Source organism: Passer domesticus, chromosome 10, assembly GCF_036417665.1.
Source record: "Passer domesticus isolate bPasDom1 chromosome 10, bPasDom1.hap1, whole genome shotgun sequence".
Classification (NCBI taxonomy): domain Eukaryota; kingdom Metazoa; phylum Chordata; class Aves; order Passeriformes; family Passeridae; genus Passer; species Passer domesticus.
In genome coordinates, this window is record NC_087483.1 from 25678095 (window position 1) to 25698457 (window position 20363).

General features: G+C 37.0%; 1 protein-coding gene across 9 annotated transcripts in view; it reads left to right on the plus strand.

Moving 5' to 3' along the window:
* The window catches only part of GRB14 (growth factor receptor bound protein 14), a 59274-nt gene extending 46221 nt beyond the window's left edge, over positions 1 to 13053 (plus strand). For 7 of the 9 annotated variants that reach the window (XM_064434675.1, XM_064434673.1, XM_064434674.1 and 4 more), the window contains 8 exons: positions 822 to 932; positions 1122 to 1217; positions 1788 to 1868; positions 4121 to 4237; positions 4389 to 4446; positions 4539 to 4626; positions 8335 to 8428; positions 12348 to 13053. In XM_064434675.1, coding sequence (XP_064290745.1) covers positions 822 to 932; positions 1122 to 1217; positions 1788 to 1868; positions 4121 to 4237; positions 4389 to 4446; positions 4539 to 4626; positions 8335 to 8428; positions 12348 to 12494 — 792 coding nt within the window. In that variant the 3' untranslated portion in view covers positions 12495 to 13053. Of the gene's footprint in view, positions 1 to 821; positions 933 to 1121; positions 1218 to 1787; positions 1869 to 4120; positions 4238 to 4388; positions 4447 to 4538; positions 4627 to 8334; positions 8429 to 11174; positions 11369 to 12347 lie in introns of all 9 variants that reach the window. The other 2 variants (XR_010369319.1, XM_064434676.1) reach the window with 2 other exon arrangements.
* Positions 13054 to 20363: the final 7310 nt, after the last annotated feature.

A 20363-nucleotide genomic window follows, 5' to 3' on the forward strand; every position in this document is an offset into this window, starting at 1 on the left:
TTTTGCCTGATAAGTTTGCTTCATTCTGGTTGATACTCCTCATAACATAGTACCCTGTTAAAACAAATTTTCAAATACTAATTAAATTTCTGTAGTATAAGTTGATGTTCTGAAAAGTGGATATGGTAATTAATATATAAAATAATAATTGTTACAAAATAAATTTGGGAATTCTCAACATTTGTCACTGGACAGATTTTCATGTTACTAGTTCAGATTTTTGGCAGTGGTACCTTAAGCCTTATCATATTAAACATTGGAGTTGAGAAACCTTTTACATAAACTACTCAAACCAATGTTTATTCATGTTTCGGATTTTCTGTAATTACTGGCCAAAGTTTTCATTGAGCTAGTTTGTATCCTTTGGCAAATTTCTTTTGTTTGCTTCCTTGACATAATTAACTTAGTGGGTAGAGATAATGGTTAGAAATGGTACTGGGCAATAATTATAACAGTATGTTGTTTTTCAGTTTATGGAAGTTTATTTTGTTTTGATGTTTGAAATGCATACTGCTCTCAAAACTTGCCTCCTACTCGAATTTTATTATTGCTTGAAACTAGTGGAAGTTTTTTCAGAAATTATGTAACTTGTAGTTTTCCCCTCTGGAGGAATAAACTCTTTAACTGATTTGATTTCTCTTTCCACTGCATTATGAAATGAATATTGAGCTGCCTCTTTTTAGATTTCATGATGTCATGTTTAAAACTGCACTTTGTAAGTCTGTATTTTGGAACAGGATAACTACTGTATTCTTCCAAGTTTCTTATCTGGAGAGGCTGGCTAAAAGTAGTCTAACTGTATTACATTACTTTCTTTTTAGGAGCCAAGGCATCTGCAGTTTTTCTGTGAATTCAGCAATAGTGATATGTACATGTCTTTAACAGGCAAAAAGATTTCTGGAGCACCAACAAACTATGGATTCTGCTTTAAGGTACAAGCTTATTATTCTGATACATATTAAAGCAAGCCACAGTTTTTAGGTAAGCTTAAGTTTCTTTAAGGCTTTGAAAGCAATATTCAGCTGTCTGTTATAAAATAGGAGAATTAGTGGCTTTTATTTCAACAGGTATTATCTTCAAGATATGCTTTAATGCTAAAAAAATGTGCTGTGGCCTTCTAGCCTAACAAATCAGGAGGAACCAGAGACCTGAAACAGCTCTGTGCAGATGATGAACAAAGTAGGACCTGTTGGATGACAGCAATTAGGTTACTCAAGGTAATTTTTTTGTGTGAAGTTAACTTCTTGATTAAGTGTGCTATGTGATATTTTGATGCTGTGAGTAGAGAGGTAACATCATTTTAGGTTCCCATGAAATAGCAGTATCAATTTTGTACTTTGAAATATTTTTTTTTCATCACCACAAGAAGAGGGAGTTCAAATCCTGGAATCATTTTAAGGGATGGAATGATGCCTCAGTCCTGAAAATATTTAACATTAAGCATATGCTTCTGAGTAACCATGTTGAATTCAGTGAGATTGCTGAGTAATGTTGAACAAAGCAACAACAATACACAACAAGGGAACTTTAATGTTTTTAAAATGTGACTGTTTGTGACAAAATAGGAACAGGCCCAGTTGGTGTATTAAATGGGTAGTATTTAATGCAAAGTGTACATTTATAAAGGCAGCAGCAACAGTGATGATGTACATTTCCTTAGCCTAACAGCTTTTGTCCCTGGTTTTTAATGGTAAAAGAAGCTTGTGCTATCTTTTTCATCTGGAAAAAACCTTACTTGGCTTAGGTTTATAATTTAAAATGCTAACCATGTTATTTTCTGGTTTTAGTATGGGATGCAGCTGTATCAGAATTACATGCAACCATATCAAGGTAGAAGTGGCTGCAGCCCTTTGAATATAACACCTATGGTATGTCCCACAGTAGCTCCATGAATAAAATACATGTTTCTGCCATTGTGCTCTTTTCAAGTGACTTGTGTCAGTTACACTGCTGACCTGCTCCTTCAAAATCTTGCATGTGCCAATGCTTGCCGAATTATTTAGGGCTGCCAGAGTTGACTAGAGAGGTAATTAATTTCCTTACTTAGAACAAAAGAGTTAAAAGGCTTTCTCTTTGTAAAATCTTCAGTATTTTGGGAGTTCATTGGCTTATTACTGTTGAATGGAAAGAAGATTTTGAAAACAAAGCAAAGCAGCAGGACCATAAATGCATTAAGCATTTAAGAGAAGCAAAGTGTTTAAGGTTACACATGCTGATGAATAAGTAGGTTGTAACAAATCCTTTTTGGTATACTTCCTCTTTTAATTTAAAAATATATATAAAATATTAAGTACTTGAGATTAATTTGAGCTGGTGTAATGCTGACTGGACTTTGGGGGAAAACCATAATTCGACTGATGGTCTGCCCTGTTTTGGAGAAAAAACAGCCTATACAAGATAACATGTCCATCTTCTCAGTTGGATAGTTGGGATTGGATGAGGTTGTCCATTTCTTAATATCTTACATTATCCCAGCTCATTATGAGTCATTTGATTTCAGACTTTTTCATGGATGATTTATATCCCTTTCATGTTTTCTTTTTGGCTAAATTGGATTAAAATTACTTATTGATGAGATCTGTGCCAATGATTTTATGGTGAATTTTTTTTTTAGCTTTTATTGTAGTTCTTGCTGATAAAATGCCTAAAAAATGCATTTGCTATCACAGGTATTCACAAAAGTAGTTTTCAGTGATCTTGCTAATAAGCATGGCTTATTAAGCATGTGCTTAATATGCTGCCTGTGTCTTAGTTTGTGTTATGTGAAGCTACTGCAATAGCCAGCTGCTGCTCTTATGATGGATCAGGGAGCCACTACTGATTCTCTCCTCTTTCACTGTTGTGTGCATTTTGGTTCCCATAGCTTCTAACAGGCAGAATCTATCCCCACTGCTAACAATGGCACTGTTTTTCTACTCGTATATAATTCATGAATAAAACAGCAAATTGAATAATCGCGGATTAAGTGCACACGCTAATGAAGGTACTTCATAAGGAAGCCACTTCCACGTTTCACATTCCTTCATTTCTCAACCATGTCAGCTACAAAGATATTCTTCCACAGTGCTAAAGGCAAACATTTTCTCTTAATTTGCCCTTATCTTTTTATTTTCGCCAAGTTCTTTACAGGTTACAGTTACTCAGACAGACCTTAGTCTACAGTGTCAAGAATTACAGTGAACTACAGAATTGCTTCTTCCGTTTTTAGTTATATTCATGCTTGTAACCAAGCAAAAGAAAAAACAAAACCAAAAAAAAAAAAAACCAAACCAGAGCTGCTCTGGTTTTGGACTGGGAAGCTTTGCTAACCCTACAGAAATCTGGGCCTCTTGTGTCCAGATGTTGCTTTAACTTATAGAGTGCTGGAACGCTCTTTTATTTATTAGATATTCCAGTGCCTGCTAACATTTGAGCCATCACAATTCTTATAGCAACTGATTTTGTAAACCTTTTGGTTTCTGAGAAACATTTTGGTGATTTTTAGGATTGTTTTGTCAAACCTCAATGTTCTTATTCAGTTTTACAAAATTGATCTTCACAAGCATTTTTTTATAACAGATGCTGCAGGTATTGAGTCTGTGATTAGAGTTAGAAGGGATGTATTAAAATAGAAGTTATACTCCATAGAAATTGCTGTTTTCAATGCTTAAATATGGTAAACTGAATGGAAATTTATATAGCAAACATATAAAGCTGACATACTTCTAATGAAATATTTTGAATATTTTTTAATTGGATCATGATGTATAATAATTTTGTATTTTACCTTTTTTTCCCTGTTACTTGGACATCTTAATAACAGTTTCCTGACTTGTTTTGACATGGAAAGGGCTAGTTACAGTTAAAAATATAAATACAGTTTATGGTAAAGTGATGTATTTGTCATCCATTGCAGTAATGTAGAAAGATGGTCTGTCCTGCCAGACTGTAAAATTGAGCTTTGCAGCAGCATACTGGAATTATAAATGCTCCCTAGGGTAAAATGAGTTTGGCTCTGAAGAGAAACACTGCCAATACTTGAAATATCCCTTACAAAACATAATGTTTTCTCAGAAGCTTGCTTTTAAATTATGAATCTTTTAAAAAGTGAGTAAACTAAATTTATTTTTCTTTGTTGCAGAGAAGCATTTCAGAAAATTCTTTAGTAGCAATGGATTTCTCAGGACACAGAAGCAGAATTATAGAAAATCCAACAGAAGCCCTTTCAGTTGCAGTTGAAGAAGGATTAGCGTGGCGGGTATAAATACCTTTGATTTATTAGAATAGTGTTTTCTGGTTTGGTGGGGTTTTTTTTTTTTGTTTGTTTGGTTGTTTTTTTGTTTGTTTGTTTGGTTGGTTTTTTTAACAAAAGAGCTTTGAAGTCATGTTTTTGCTTCTCTCTCATACAGAGGAGAGGGTGTCTCCGACTCAACTCACATGGTAGTCCTATTGCTATGTCTAACATGGGTATGTGTGAGTTAATTCCTTGCCAGAGATATTCAATAACTGGTTCTTTCAATAAAGGGAAAATGTTTTTTCACTGATCTTTTTTTCTACAGCTATACACAGATCTCAGTCATGGTTTCATCATAAAATCTCTAGAGAGGAGGCTCAGAGACTTATTTTGCAGCATGGACTTGTAGATGGGTAAGTTAATTCTCTACATGGCTTCTCTGAGACGTGTTTCTAGCCAACAACTCTTATTTTCATGTACCGCTTAGTGGGGGGAGATGGAGCAAGGAGTTTGCACTTGCCTAATAGGAATAAAAATTCTTTTATGTAGTGCTATCTGGGGATCTGTTGGTTTGTATTTATATCATTTGGAAACCATGAAGTGGTGATCTAGGACTTAGATTCTGTCACTGACCGATTGCTTATGTCCATTCAGAGCCAAGCACCAGAGCTGTGTCCTTGCACAGGATTCTCTGGAGCTGTCAGCCTTGGCACCACTGTCTTTTGTATCTCTGTTAGTGATGAAAGAGTGAAAGAAAGCTTGAAAACAGTATTCTAAGATGAACTGTGCTGGGACAGAGACTGAAAAAAGTATGCTTTTTTCTCATGAATTGACTAAAAATTGTGTAATCCTTTAATAGTAAACAATAGATGTTAGGATAAGACTTTAATTTTTAAATATTTCATTCAAATAATAATTTTAAAAAATGACAAAGCAAGTAGGTATTTTATGTTCAAATCCTCCTGCTTTTCATTCCTGCAATTTTATCCTTAGTCCTGTATTAAATTTAAACTTGGGCCTCCTTCATTCAATGAGTAATTCCATAAGAAACTCAGTTTCTTTGAGTCTGTTTCCAGTTAGGTACCTGGATCATCTGATTGGTGGTTAAATTCCTTCAGTTTTAGATTAAGTATGTTGTAATATTGTTTTCTACATCTACAGAAAGGGCTCCAGGGGAAAAAAAAAAAGTAAAGGAAAGGAAAGGGAGACAAACCCAGAACAGGGATGATTAATTTGACTTCCACTTTTTTTTTAATTTCTGGGGTCATGTTTTTAAGCCTGGCTTATCATCTTGAAGCTGGTTCTGTGCTTTGCATTTAATTTTGCAATTGTTAAAAGAGAGGGCCGGGACACGGGGATGAGTGTCCAACATGTATTTCTGGATAGGATGTCAGTCTACGCCTGATGCATCTTTCAGTGTATTTCTTACACACACACTGAAATGAGAAAGTGAATACCTTGCTAGCATTGGTTTAGTACAGTGTTGTTATATTCTTGGAGCCATTCATAGCTGTGCAGTGGGATTTTGAGGAGGATGAAACTTTTGTGTGGACTATCTAGAATTATTTAGAACATTGGTAGTAGGAGTGCTCATGTGCTGTCAGATACATATTCAGGAGTTACAGTGAAGTAATGAACACATGACATCGTGTGACATCATTTTGATCAGCTGAAAGCATGAATTATCACCAGAAATGCAGCCATCTTTAATGAGAAAAATGAACTTCAGTTTCTGGGAGTGAGGGCAGAGAAATAATCCATGTTGAGCCTTTCACGGTGATCCTGAGCAAGGAGTTCTCATGCATATATGACAAGGGAGTTGGGCTTCTGTAATGCTGTATGTACCAACAAACATGTTTTTCATTATGACTTTTAGAAGACAAGGAGGCAGTTATATAAACTACAGTACTTTTAGTATTTGGATAACCAAATTAGGGAGAGCAACCATCTAAAAGCATGTTATGAAGGAAGAAAGTTTTTGGATCTGGTGTTAAACCAACTTTATTAAAAAAGTTCACATGGTAATATTGTAGATTTTGTATTTTACCCCCTAAAGTATATTTGAAGACTTTTCAGTGAAAATTGGTTGATGAAAGGGATAAGAGCATTAGCAGAAGGCCCATGAAAAGGTCCAGCTCGTCATTCAGAGAAGTTCATTAGGGAGAAGTTGACTGGAGTCATCCAGCATGTCTAAAAAGCTCTTTCCAGCTAACATTTCTGAGATTCTGTGAACTACAGTCCTGTCATCATAACAAAAATTTAAAAGGTTCTTTGACAACTAAAGTAGGTAAAGTAGGTAATTGTGATTATTTTAGAAAATAATGAAGATCTTTTTATCTGAAGGAGAAGAAATGTTCCTTATATTTGTGATAAAACTAGGAAAGAAGTAGGAAAATGTACTTTAAAAGAACTGATGAATAAGAACCCATAAAAGTTGATTGCATTGTGTATCATTTAATGTGGATCCTAGTAACTGGGTATAGAGAGCCCATTTTGGATATCAACAAAATGGCACATTCCTACAGCGTCATTTTTCTGGAAAAAAAAAACAAAAAACCAAAACAACAACAACAACAAAAACAAAACAAAACAAAAAAAACAAACCCAAAAAAACCAAACAAACAAAAAAAAACCAAACAAAAAAAAAAAAACCAAAAAACAAACAAACCAAAAAAAAAACCAAAAACGAAGTGCCAGCCATTGATGACAAACATAGAACATGAAGTTAGTGCAGAGGTGTCCCGGGAGGGTGGGAGCCCGCTAGGTGGTGGGAGCGAGCCGGTTTGAGCGCAGCCCGCGCTGCCGGCGCTCCCGCTGGCCCTGCCGAGCCGAACCGAGCTGAGCCGAGCCAGCAGCCCTCGGGACGAGCTGCGGCAGTAACGGGGCTCCCAACTGCTCTGCACAGGCATTTTGACAGAAACGGTAATGAGTTTGGACTCCAAACTTCTTAATGCCAGGAATTTTCTTACTATGTTAAAAGAGAACTCTTAAAAACATTGAGAATTAAATTAGTACTTTGAATCCATGCTGGAAGTCAATGAAAATCCACTGCAAACCTCTGGCTGTTTCCCCCCCCCCCCCCCTTGAAATACTTTCTTTTCATGTAGTACCTGGGCTGTCATTTCTGGTGTGCATGGGGGCAAACACTTATGATTAGGTGGTCACTAATGCTCGCTCAGTTGAAACCTGCAAGTCCATTTTGCCCATTTCTTTTCTGTCCTGAAAGAGGAGCATGCTGGCCAGTGGCTATCCCTCCATTTCCCTTCTTTGGTGTATTGGTTAGCTACACCTGTTCCAGACCTGCCCAGTACAAACAGTTCAGACTGGTTCCACTCCAAAGCTATCTACCAGGTTCTTCCCTGTCCTCCAAACTGTTCTCTGCCAATATTCCAAGCCAGGTGATTCAGTGAAAACTGCCTCATGCTGGTAATTGTCCTTTGTCTTTACCAAATTATTCTACCAGGACTATGGCAAAGTTATGTTTGTCCATGTTCTGGTTGGAATAAGTTCCCAGTGAAATTTAGTTGCAGTGGCACTATTGGCCATTCAGAGTGTCATGCTTTGAATAATCATTCCATAAAGCAAGCAGAGTGTAGCTCTGTCTTGTTGGGAATATTGCTGCTGTGCAGAAATGAGAGTGCATTTATGAGGATTGGCCAGATGTGAAGAACATTCTGGTATGCCTTGCATTACCTTTTCTGTAAAATTGCTGTTGAACTACCTTTTGAATTTTACTTATAATGCTTGTGATTTAGAAAATGCAAGTTTTCTCTAGTCAGAGTCCAAAGAAAAATTTTGTTCAAAGCACAAACTTTGAGGGTGCTTTTCTGTCTGAAGAAATGTATTGTAATTCTATGCAGTGTAAAAACTAACGCCTACAGTGTCATTTATTCCGAGAATGCATGTTTTTCACATAATAGACAAGGTGAAGAAGAACTTAAGAGAAAGTATTCCCAGTGACACATTGGCAAAGAAATACTGATTAAAAGTCTAACTTACATAATTGATATTATTTATGCTTTCACTAATACTTGCTGTAATGAATTTAGAACAGTTTTAAGTGGATGTTTATAAAAGGATTTCAAATGTTCTTACTTTGAAATTTTTTTGTTCTCTTTTAGGGTATTCCTGGTACGTGATAGCCAAAGTAACCCCAAAACATTTGTATTGTCACTGAGTCATGGATTAAAAATAAAACATTTTCAAATTGTACCAGTAAGTAAGTTGTTTCAATTTATATATGGAGTTGTGAAACCAAAAAAAATTACGAGCTGTGGTAGAATATGGATGGATTTTTTCCTCTTTTGTTGTTTTGCGGAGATGCGAACATCATACCTGTATCACTAAATATAATTAGTATTCTTTAGTAGAGTTGAATGTTTTTGAGCTTTACTCTTTGATTTATTCTAAAGCTTGACTAGTATTATGAAATCCTAAAATGTTTCTTGAAAAACTAAACAAATTTGTTTCAACTGGAATAGAAGCAACTCTGATGGCATGAAAATAATGTATTAATAGAGTTCATGTTTCCTTTTACTTTTCAGTATGTACACAATTTCTAAGTCATCTGTTTTGGACGGCCTCCATCATGTGTCCATATCTCACTGAGTCTTCTCTTAAGGATAGTTTCAATATTTGTAGTCAGAAATATTTTGTTGACCTCTCTTGTTGTTACTGAGGTATATTAATGTACAGGCCTTCTTCAGGGGAACAACAAAAAAAAAATCATCATTTATTCCAGCTGCTTTATAGATAAGTGGAAGTTAGTAAGTTGAAATCATATTTCAGTTAGTTTTCATTGAACATTATGTCCAGTTATCCTGCCAGAATGGTTAGCCATCCCCACTGCTTCCACTCTCTCATGAGGTGATTTATGTGGATTTCTTTACATGTTGCATCTCTTGAGTTGAGAAATACTTGATCATTTTTTGTTTTGGCCACAGATGCTTGACATAACTGAGCATACCCAGAGCATTTTTATCTTTCTTTACAAGAACCTTTCTTCCCATCCACATAATACTCTAGCTTCCATGTATCTTCCTGCTGAAGTTTCTAGCAGATTCTGTTGTTTCTCAGTAGAAATTAGTCAAGTGGCACTATTTTTTTTGGTCTTTTTCTGTTGATTCTCTCTGATCATTCACCAAAGTTCTGTATGCCTTACCTAGGGCTTGTAGCTGATATCCTCTACTAAAAAAATGTTCATGTAGAATAAAACGGAAGCATTATTTGAGAGGAGGAAAGTTGATCAGATTAGCTATAAGAATTGTCCAGGATTTTGTTGTGTTTAGGTACAGAATATGGAGGATTACTTGATCCAAAAGTGATAGTTATGCACTGGATCCCGTGGGATCATCAACATATAATCCTTGATAAGAATCCCAGATGTAAGGTCTTTGTGCATTCATTGACTGTAGTCAGTTCTAGTATTTACTTTGTTATAATTGTTGTGTGGTTTAGAAAACCTTCTAAACCCCATACAAAGAGTGTATGAGTCTAGTTCATTAAGATGTAACTTAACTCTCAAATTTAAGAGACCACTTCCCCTTTCTGTATCAGGAAACAGACCCTCTCTTTAAGCGCAGGTGTAGCAGCATGCTGCAGTTATCTTCAGTTTCCTCTGAGACGGATGATTCTCTTCTTCCCTTCATAAGAACATGCTAAAACCTTGCTCTCCTGTTGTGGGTTGGAGAACCAGGAATTCTTAGTTTTCATATAGTTGTCTACAGACTTGGGTCACATTTCCCATGCTGTTCATCGAGAAGACCTGTAGCACTTCATTGCAAAACTTGACTTCCTTGAAGGAAATGTTTTTGAATTGTTTTTTAAGTAAACCAATTTCTCCTATTATAGTAGCCAGAAAAAAAAAAAAATTGATTAGAACAGCTCAGTCCAGAGAGAGTGTGTCAGCATAGAAGCTGTTGTCCCCCAAATATTGGCATATTTCAGTTTCTTTCTGTCAGTTTCTGGTTGCATTCAGTACCCTCATTGCATTCTCAATACTCTGACATGCTCTGTTTTTTCTAGAACGATGCTCTTTAAAGATTTCAGGAAATTGTTGTTTAAGGGAGGAAGGGTTTTGCTTCCAATTGCTGCTGATCTAAATGAAGCGATCATTTTCTAAGAAACAAGGCATTTTGTATTACTGTAGTAAATTCATAGCTTATTAGTTGAAGATCAAGGTTACCTCTTTGAATTTCAAATTCTGCTGTTCTAAACACTTACCTGTTTCCGGCCATTGTAAAGGCAAACTTTCTTACTAAATGTAAACAAATAAATGTAATTTGCAAAGCCTTTTTGCAAGGTAAAAACAATCCAATCTCTAAATGAATTATTTTTTTCTTGTATTTTAGGTTGCTTCAGATTATGCTGCACTTAAAAAGGTCTCCTTTTAGATAGGGTATGCAGCCTGCTAGTTCATGCCTCACCCATGTAAACAGGTACCTTGTGTTAACACTGGCAACCTGTGCAACAGATATTGCAGGCGGGTAGTTGGGAATTGACTGTAAAAAGTTCAGAAGGAAACCTTTGGGTTGCATTTGGAATCCTGTACTGTGAAAATCGAAGAGCTTGTTAGTTTAAAGGTATTTTTCAGCCTTTACTCTCTGAGCTGATACAAGTTCACTTCAATGGATTCTATCCTGAAATTTCATCCATATGAAAGATGAAGAGTTGATATACAGTTCTGGGACTGTCTTTTCTAATAAATGTTTTCTCATAACAGCCTTCTTAGCTTGCAGAAGATGCTAGGTTCTTCAGCAACAGAACTTTGATATGAGTTTTTACTTTGCAAAATATTGATAGCTTTAGAATTAGCAATCTGTCTGGTATTCATTTCAAAGTTTGGAATTAACTTGTTAGGAGGATAACAGACATTTGAATTGTTAACTCTCCTTGCCTGCAGTGTGTTGGCAGGAAAATTGCATGCATAAAGAAAGTCCAATGAATGATAATCCATTTTCAGGTTTTTGGCTGGAGCACAGGAGTTCACACATTCTCACATTGGTAATTCCTTAAGTAGCAGAGTTTGACCTGGTTTGACCAAAGTCTGAGAATAAAGAAATTACAAACTACTTCCAGTCATGGTAGAAAGGGGTAGAATAACCAGGAGTCATAAGCAGTTCAACAGCTGCTTCAGATAAAACTTCTTAATTACAGGTAAGACAGCTAATTATATCTTCTCCCTTCCCCTGTATTCAAGTAGGATAGTTGCATCTTTCCCTAGCACACCATCTGCTACTCCGTGCTAGCCCTACTTCAGGATCCTGTTCGTTACTCTTTCAATCTTGTAAAGTATCTTTTTCCCTTTTCCTTTTAAAAATAGTATTTACATGAATACCAATTAGTCACTGTTTCACTAATCCTCTTGATATTAGACATGTCAGCAGTAGGGGAACTAAATCAAGAAATTATGTAGTCAGCAGTGCAATAAATTGTGCAAGAGCTAACATTCAGTAACTTAGAAGAGGGAAACAGTGATTGCAAATTTTTAAGCATTTTAAAGTCAAAAGGAGTCTTTCAAGGTATCTGTTGAAGTTTCTTCTTTCTCTTCTGTATCTGCACTAATACATGTTTGGAGCTGCAGCAATTCTTCCCCCTAGAACAAAGAACTGCCAGAACAAGCATGTCACACTAGCAATGGGTAGTGTCTTTTGTGGAGCACCCCACTGCACTGGTGTGTAGCCTCATCCCACCTTATGGAAATGATAGAAAATCATGGAAGTGAATGGAGCAAAGGTTGAAATCTATGAGTGACTTCAAACTTTTTTGCTTCATGTCACTATGTAAGAACTCAGGGTTGGTATTAACCCCAGCTATAATTCCAAAGCAAAAGCATGAAGTAGTTGTTGTGCAGAAAGAGTATCCTATACTTATTTAAGTGTTCTTTCCTTTTAGGTGTGTACTTGAAGTGAAATAAGGCATTGTTTTCCTATTGGTATTTTTAAAAATAATCTTAAAATATTTTCTTTAGATTTTAATGATGTGTAAACAATCACTGTATTTTTTCTGCTCGCAGTAGTTGTAAGATTATGAATATGTTGGTCTGTAAGAACACTTCTCAAACAAGTATTCCAGTCAGAAAAAAAAAAAGTAGGAAAAGAGGATTTTATTAAAACTTGTTTTTCCATTTTTACAGTTGGAAGATGATGGGAAGCTATTCTATACCCTCGATGATGGTCATACCAGATTTACTGATCTCATCCAGCTAGTGGAATTCTATCAACTTAATAAAGGAGTGCTGCCTTGCAAGTTAAAACACTATTGTGCACGGATTGCTCTTTAACCAAAGCATTTGCTGTTTCATCAGAGGGAAAGGAAGATACTAGTGTACTTTTTCCCCCAAAGGCAATTTGTATAGCAAAAAGGCGGGGGGAAACCCATTACATTGTAAAGATTCTATGTTTAAGCTGCAGAAAGAAAAAAAATTTATATTCTATGTAGATAAGAACTTTGCTTTGTGATTGTCACAGCAAAATTAACTTTATGGTTTTGAAAACCATTCTTTCCTATGTAATTCTTTAGTGTTGTCTTGGATTTTCTGGGTTTTCTTTTCATCTGAAAACAGTTTTGAAAAATATTGTGTAACTCCTACAAAAATATAGCTGAAGGAAGATCTTTGTTCTAAGGTTTAAAATTTAACTTTTTTCTCTATAAATGTTTCTCATAATTTCTGTTCATCACATAAAAGAATAACATTTACTGTGGCAAGGATCAGAAGCTGAACTACACATTTTATTTGTAAATAAAATGAATAAATATTTTGCACTATATTTTTGAATGCTACTTTGAGGATTATCATATCCAAAAAGTGAAAAATCATTAAAACCACTTATAACTGCTCAGTTGTATTGAGTTGTGCTCTTCTTGTAATATTTTAAAGGATTTTTTTTCTAATCTAATGACTAAATCTACATCTTCATACAGAGCTGGACTGTCACTTACTTGGCTGTGAAATGTATGAACATCCATAATTATTATGTAGTGCATAATGTCCTTTAGTGTATACCTATAATCTCTGACAGAAAGAGAGGCAGAAAGACCTGTTAAGTACTGTGGATCTGCACAGCTGAGGAAGTAATCAATTTCAATTGCCCTTAAAAAATAAAAGTAATGTTATAATAGTTGTAAATTATCAGTAATTTACAATACTTACAAATAAAGGTAAATCCAGTGGACTTTGCTGAAAACCTCATGAAAGTGTATTTGCAGTCAGTTCCTAGATTATTTTATTATTTATTATAAAATAAAAATGTCAATTTAGCTACCAGTTAAGCAATCTTACCAGATTACCAAGTATCTAACATTCCAGCTAAAAAGAACTGGGCTAGTTGACCAAGTCAAATTTTGCACCACAGCATTAGAATTAATTTTGGTATTTGTGTTTTGAAAGTGAGTTGTATCATTGAACAAAAACTGAAGTGGAATGGGACTTGGGAAAGAGGCATCCCCATCCTGATGCTTTGCTGTCCAAGAGATTTGATCTCATTAAGAGGATTCAGGACCCTATCCTGGGTATCTTTACAAAGCATAAAGGCAGGAGTAAAATCAGTGTTCGAAGATGGGCCATCAGACTGAATCCAGCTCCCCCTCCCTGTGCCTGCCTGGGCCCATGACTGCCAGCCAGAGCAGCTGCTGTGCTGCGGGAGGAGTGGGGAGAAGGTAAAGGAGGCCTGGGCGAGAGATGGAGCCCGAGGCACAGCGGTGCGGGATGTGGCAGCTGACGAGGTCACGGACGTGCAGGCATTAGAACAGTGTGGTAACTGTAGCCTGTGGTTTTGTTATTGTGTGCCTCTGGAAGGCAAGCATAATAACATAATACTGTGATACTTAATTTACCGACTTGATCCACACATCACTGACCTTTTCCTCTGGTATGCAAATGTAGTTTTTAAAGCTCATTAAAAAAGCAACTCTTCCTAATGTGTACCAAAGATGCAACATATGTGGTGCCTAAGCTCATTACATTAGGAAAGCTTTGTAAAAATCTTTACAGTCTAATAAATTTAACTCTTAAACCTCAAACATAGTTTCAAATTGTACTTAAAAATAATTTTAATTAAAACCTCTTCAGGTTTGGTTTAATAATGGGATTACTTCTCAGGTATTTTTGTTTCAGATGTTGGTGTAGAATAAGAAGAAATATTCTCTGCATCCCTTTTTAAAATCATCTCTTGACAAATGTCTATTGTCTATTGTAGTCCATTTCTATTTGGACATGTGAAAGCTTCGCTGTAATTTTTATTTGTATTTATGTATTCATGCTTGGCAGAGAAGCCAACTGCTCATTGAGTGAGTACCTGTCACCTTTGGACCTATCAGAAAAAAAAAGTGTAGGGATTATATCACATGGTGGAGAGACATCAACCATCAAGAAGCTTTGCCTGCTTTTTCAGTTTTTGTTTCACAAGTGAAATTGAAAAAAATTAAAAAACAAAACGAAACCAAAATAATAATAATAAAAAAACCCAAGTAAAATCAAGTATTGCTTAATGAGCATGGGATTTGAACATTTGAGCTGTCAAGTATTCAAAACTTCCTATACTGCAAAGCATTTCCTCCTGCATTTTGACAGCTCTCTTAATTAAAATCTAAACTGAAATGTTGCTGGGAATACATAATCTCTTTTATATTATGTGTATACCTTTCATGGACTCCGTTGTTGTTTGTGACTATGCCAGAAAAAAACAAACTAGTAAAACTAATAAAATCTAGTTTGCTGTTTATATGACTTCACAGGCCACCTTCTTCTTTAAATATTACCCAAGAAACAAACATGAAGGAGGTAGTCTTAATGTGTAAAAGCAAAGAACCAAACACCACCTGTCAAAACTCAAATATTCTGATATCCCAGACTTCTTCCAGATATACTAACTGGTACAAGTGGTTGATATATGACTTTGAAGATCCTTGCTTGCCACCAGTCAGAACAAAACAGCAAGGAATTTCTATGAGATCAGCCAGGATGTGTCTGACCATAAAGTTCTTTGGGGGTGTAGGCAATGCTATTTAGACAGAATTTCAGTGTGTTAATTTGTCACTTCTAATTAGGAATACTACACTTTGGTGCCCACCTTCACAAAGAGAATTGGCTAATCAGGAGCTGTTAACAGCTCAGGAAGAAATCATTACTATTTTGGGCGAGTCTATCTGTCTCCAACATTTGCTTCTCTACTAAATGTGGACAATTTTATATCTACCTCACAGAATGTTTATGGACTGCTTTTTAAGGAAAAACAAAACCCAAAAAAACCCAAACAACAGAATAGAAACTGGTGTTATTTGCAGAAGGTTTTTTAATACTTAAATGATACGTTTTTCACTTTACTTGATGCCAAAAGACATGAAGAACAGTATTTGGAAAATTCTTCATGTTTTCTTCAGATTTAAAATTTCATGCTTCTCTGAGTGTTTATGTGTAGTGCACTGCCAGGAAGAGAGAACTGAGCTTGCCATGTAGAGGAACCGAAAGCAGTATAAGTGCACAAGCCCCGCTTGCTATCTGGGGTAATTAGCCCTGCAGGGGTATGCTCTGTGAGATGTGAGCTAGTGCAGAGGTTGTGCTAAAGCTCAGCATTGTATTTGTTGGCATGCCCTTTGTGCCTTAGTTTCCAATCTAAAAATCTTCTTGGCTCAAAGGAGATTAAAAGTTAATTCACTGCTGTTTCATAACGCATATACGTACACGGACGGAATTAAGGTTGCAGGGGCAGCATTAAGTGAAATTTTCAAACTTCTGAGTGTTTTTACTTAACAATCTTATTAAGTCACTTGATGAATTTTTTGAAATGTAGTGAGACTTCAAGTCATCCAACTAAATGTTTTGAAGGAGAGCTTTAACCCATTAAATAAAAGAGGATTATGTATGTAACTAACTACAAGTGGGATCTTGCAAGGATAATTGAATTTCTGTCAAATGTTGTCTGTTACAGCCTGGTTTAAGAATTGTAGCATTTTGTGCTTCCCTGGGGGTAGAATTATTCCATAGTGGGCTTGCAGGATCTCCTTTTAAGTTAAAATCAGCTTATTTCAAGAGAATAGCCTTTTGTTGTTGTTGTTTAAGAACTACTCATCTTCATCTAAACAGAAGCCACTCATTTATCAATTAGTTTTAACTGTTGAAACCTATTTATTAGCTGTGGCTTGCAAATCAATCTAGCATTTCTCTGTAAGAAATCTTAGACGTAATTTTTGTTACCTTTATTTAATTAGTTTAGAAAAAGACAAAGCAATTTACAGCTTATATCAGCATTTCTGTTAGATTAGAAAAACAATTATTTTTATGACTGTTCTGGTATTTCAGAGTACTATTCTAGTACTCACACTGTAATGCATTCCATTTCTAATTTCAACTTTGTAGCCGAAATCATCGAAGATAGGACATACCCCATTACTTGAATATACTTGCAAGCTTTCAGAGGTTAAACACTTATGGTCTATGCATAATCAATGTGTATGGTAGTGCAATTAATGTTAACTTTAATGAAATGCATGAATATTTAAAACTTAATGAATCTGACTTTACAGCACGCTTTACAGCCTGGCTCACATATGTGAACAGTATTGACTGTTGGCCTCTGGATGTCAGCAGTGTATCACAAAATTCCTGCAATCAGCCACTGTTTTCATGCTTCCTCCCAGAAATATCTGTGACTTGTGGTCTCTGCACACCTCCAGAACACCCAGTGCTTTTTCCTCTTATAAATTATTCACTTACTCTGTACCAATTAGTTCTACCAGTTGCTAGGTTTGTTATCAAGTTAAGCTTCAAGACAAGAACCTGAACTCAATGAGTGATTAAAAATTTATTAGCAGAGATGATTAAATATGCAGATAGTCTGTGAAGCTTGTTCTTGAAACCATTATATTACCTTTTTAATACTAATGATTTGTATAATTAATTTTATAAAAGCCTGAAAGTCTTTTAAAAAAATTCAGAGTAGGACATAAAAGGGAAGAGATTAAATGCAGAGGAGGCAGTGAACCTGAGCATTAAAACAGCTCATTCACATGTATAGGCAATAAAGTGATTTCCTTACAGGAATAGTTTGTGGTTTTTCTTCCCCTCTGCTAAGTTGATTATTTTATTAATCTTTTAAGCAATTTGGGAAAACTCTTATCAACTAGTGAGTCGTATTTTCAAAATAGAACTTGATGTGATGGACACTGATAATACAGATGATTCCCCAAAACTCTACAATTAAAACCATATCAAGATGCAGTTCTTACAACATTTAGGCACATGTTGGATTTAGTTGTGTGAGGAGCCCCAGGGCTTCCTCGGGTAGAGGGGCATTAATGCTGCAGGGTGCCAAGGGCAGCGTGCCCAGGGCCGGGCGGAGCTCCCCAGGGAAGGGTTGTCCTCACCCCGCGTGTCTGGGGTGCGAGGTGCGCAGGGCCCTGCAGCTGTGCCCGGGCAGCAGCCAGGGCTGGCTGAGGAGGTGGGCCTCTTTTCCACGGGGGAAAGGAAATAAATGACTTTACTGCCCCTTAAGGCAGTAGCTGGAGCAGAAGCCAGTTCTGGGGCCAGGCTTCTTGACTTCCATGTTCCTGAGAGAAGCGAGCCCTCAAGGCAGTAGCCATGGCTGCGGGGAACTGATGCCAGCCAAGGGTGCTGACGTGACACAGCTTGTGGCATCTGCTGGTACGTGCAATGGAGTGCGAGTTGGTTTGTAGCCCCACTGTGAGAGGGTTCAGGAGGTAATGACAGCTGGCCACACACTGGGAGCTGACACGTGCCGGGGCCGTGACGGAGGCCTTGTGGTGAGCCGTGAGCTGCCATCCCAGCAGGGCGGCAGCGCTGGGTGGGCAGCACAGCCCAGCACTCTGCAGCAGGGAGAGCCCAAGGTCTCTGCTGTCTCCCTCTCCTTCCAGCTCTGCCTGGTACAGTGCCACCAAAGGCCATAGCTGATGGCCCCAGGCACACACAGGAGTGAGGCGCTGTGGACGAGGCTTAAAGGAAGGTGGAGGTCTCTCCCAGCCTCTCCTGGAGGGCCTGGACAAAGGGGGTGGAGCAGCCCAGCCTCCTGCACCAGCAGCAGTTGCCCCTCAGTGGTGCTGATGAGCCCCACCAGCTGGAAACTCTCAGAGTTAATGAGTTGCCCTTAAAAAATATGTGCAATCAGGGCTTGAGCAGTAGATGTGTGCTGGGTTGAAGCTACTATGAGAAGTGAGTAAATTTTTTTTTTTTAAAGACTGTGGCTTTGGGGTGGGAAGGGCAAATAATGACTGGAGTTTGTTGTGCATCTGTTATGTTGCCCCTTTTTGTTCTTCTCTTCTTTTTATGAAGTAGGGTGCCTTTATTCTCAAGTGCTAAGCTCTCTAGCAGTGTTTAGGCCTTAGTTCCATGAAGTGTGTTTGTGTTTCTAGCTCTGGCTGTAGAAGGCAGCAGAACTGTACCACAGCCTTTACCTGAGTGTGACCCAACAATAGTGTTTGCACTGCTGTCCCCACTGAGCTTGCATGGTTAGGAGCTCTGTGAGGAGGATAAGTCTAAGTAAAAATGGTTCTTCTTTGGGTAAAAGAGAAGGTGTGCCTCTTAAATGGTGAGAAATTAAGACTGTGACCTAGGAACTTCCTTAGCAGAAGGCAGTCTTTGCGAAGCATTTCTGCAGTGCTCCTGGAGATGCATTGTACTCGGATGTCCTTGCTCTGAGCTAACTCAAGACACCCTTCAGCTTCCCCTTTTACTGTACCAGTCATCTGCTTGGGGACAGGGAAGGAGCAGATGAAAAAGCATTAGCTAGAGTAAGAATGTTGATAGAAAAATGTTGAGAGCACATTGACCGAGGTGCTTCCTGCTTTTCTCCTTGTGGCTGAAGCTGAACAAAGAATGAGTGCTTAGTTCCCCATTCCTGAATGTGGCATAGAATGCTGTGTTGCTGTGTGAGGTCATGAGTTTTAACTGGTTTTTAATGTCAGTGAAGACTTTCTAAAATGAAAAAAGTCCTTAAATGAGGGAAATAAAATATGTAATTTTAAATCCCTTTACAATGTGGGAGAAAAAACACATGAAGCTTTCACAGTTTGCGAGTTTGTTTTATTTTGTTGTTAATTTTTAGTTTGATGTGATAATTGTTTAAGAAAAAAAAACTTGTTCTGGTAAATAGTGTGGAACTTTGTAATTGCCAGATCTGCAGCGTATACTAAATGTTCAAGTTCTGGGAAATAACTCATGGAAAAATGTCTTCCGATGATGATGGATGTGAGGTCAACTATGCAAACTAAAATATTTTTTCCCCAGCTATATGGTATAGGGCTGTGGTGCTCAGACCATATGCATAGCTAGTTATTTTTAGGCATTTAAGGAGAATGTAAAGGAGGTGATATGTGTAGGAGGATGGAAGGGTACTGAGAGAATTTTAAGAGATGCTAACACTTGGAACAACAATAGATATGCTATTGGAGTGATTTTTCCTAACCTGTACACATCACGTCTGGAGAGGTTTGCTCCTGCACTAAACAATTAGTAGTCCTCATTTTTTAAATGATGTATGTACATCTTTGTGTGCTGTGCATAATGCTACGGATTTCTGTATGCTTAAGATAATGTGTGTAAGTGTTGGCAGGATCAGAGTCAAAGATGTCAAAAATAACTTGGAGGGCTTGTGGAAATTTACAAAGTGTAATAAGGTGATACTTCAATTGGTGCTGAAGTGGAAATTGTAGCTGATATTATATTTAATGATGGACTGTGGTCACTGGGTTCACTGTGACTGAACAATATCCATCTCTATTTTTGAAGTAAATGAAGAGCAGTATATGAAGTTGAACTAAAAATTAAGAATGTTTTTCTTTTGTACTTTGATATTTCTCTCTATGCTTATTATCCTGCATTGTGTGTGCATAAGAAAAAGAGACTCAAAAACCCCAACCAAACCTTCCTCATGCTGGCCCTGAGCATCCCATAAGAAGAAAGAATTTGCAGTAGGAATCTATATTTGAAGTGGCCTTGGCCTTGTGAAAGTGTAAGATGTGTGACACTTTTAAAGAAAAAGTTCTTCATTCCTCATCACTGTAAAAGAATAATCTAATTGTTTCTGTTGCTTTGCTAGAAATAAAACTAACAAGGTGATTGAGAGTACCAGCAGTACAGGTGGGGCTTGAAAGGGTTTTCCCATGGAAAAGAGGTGCAGCTCAATTGTATTACCCCTTG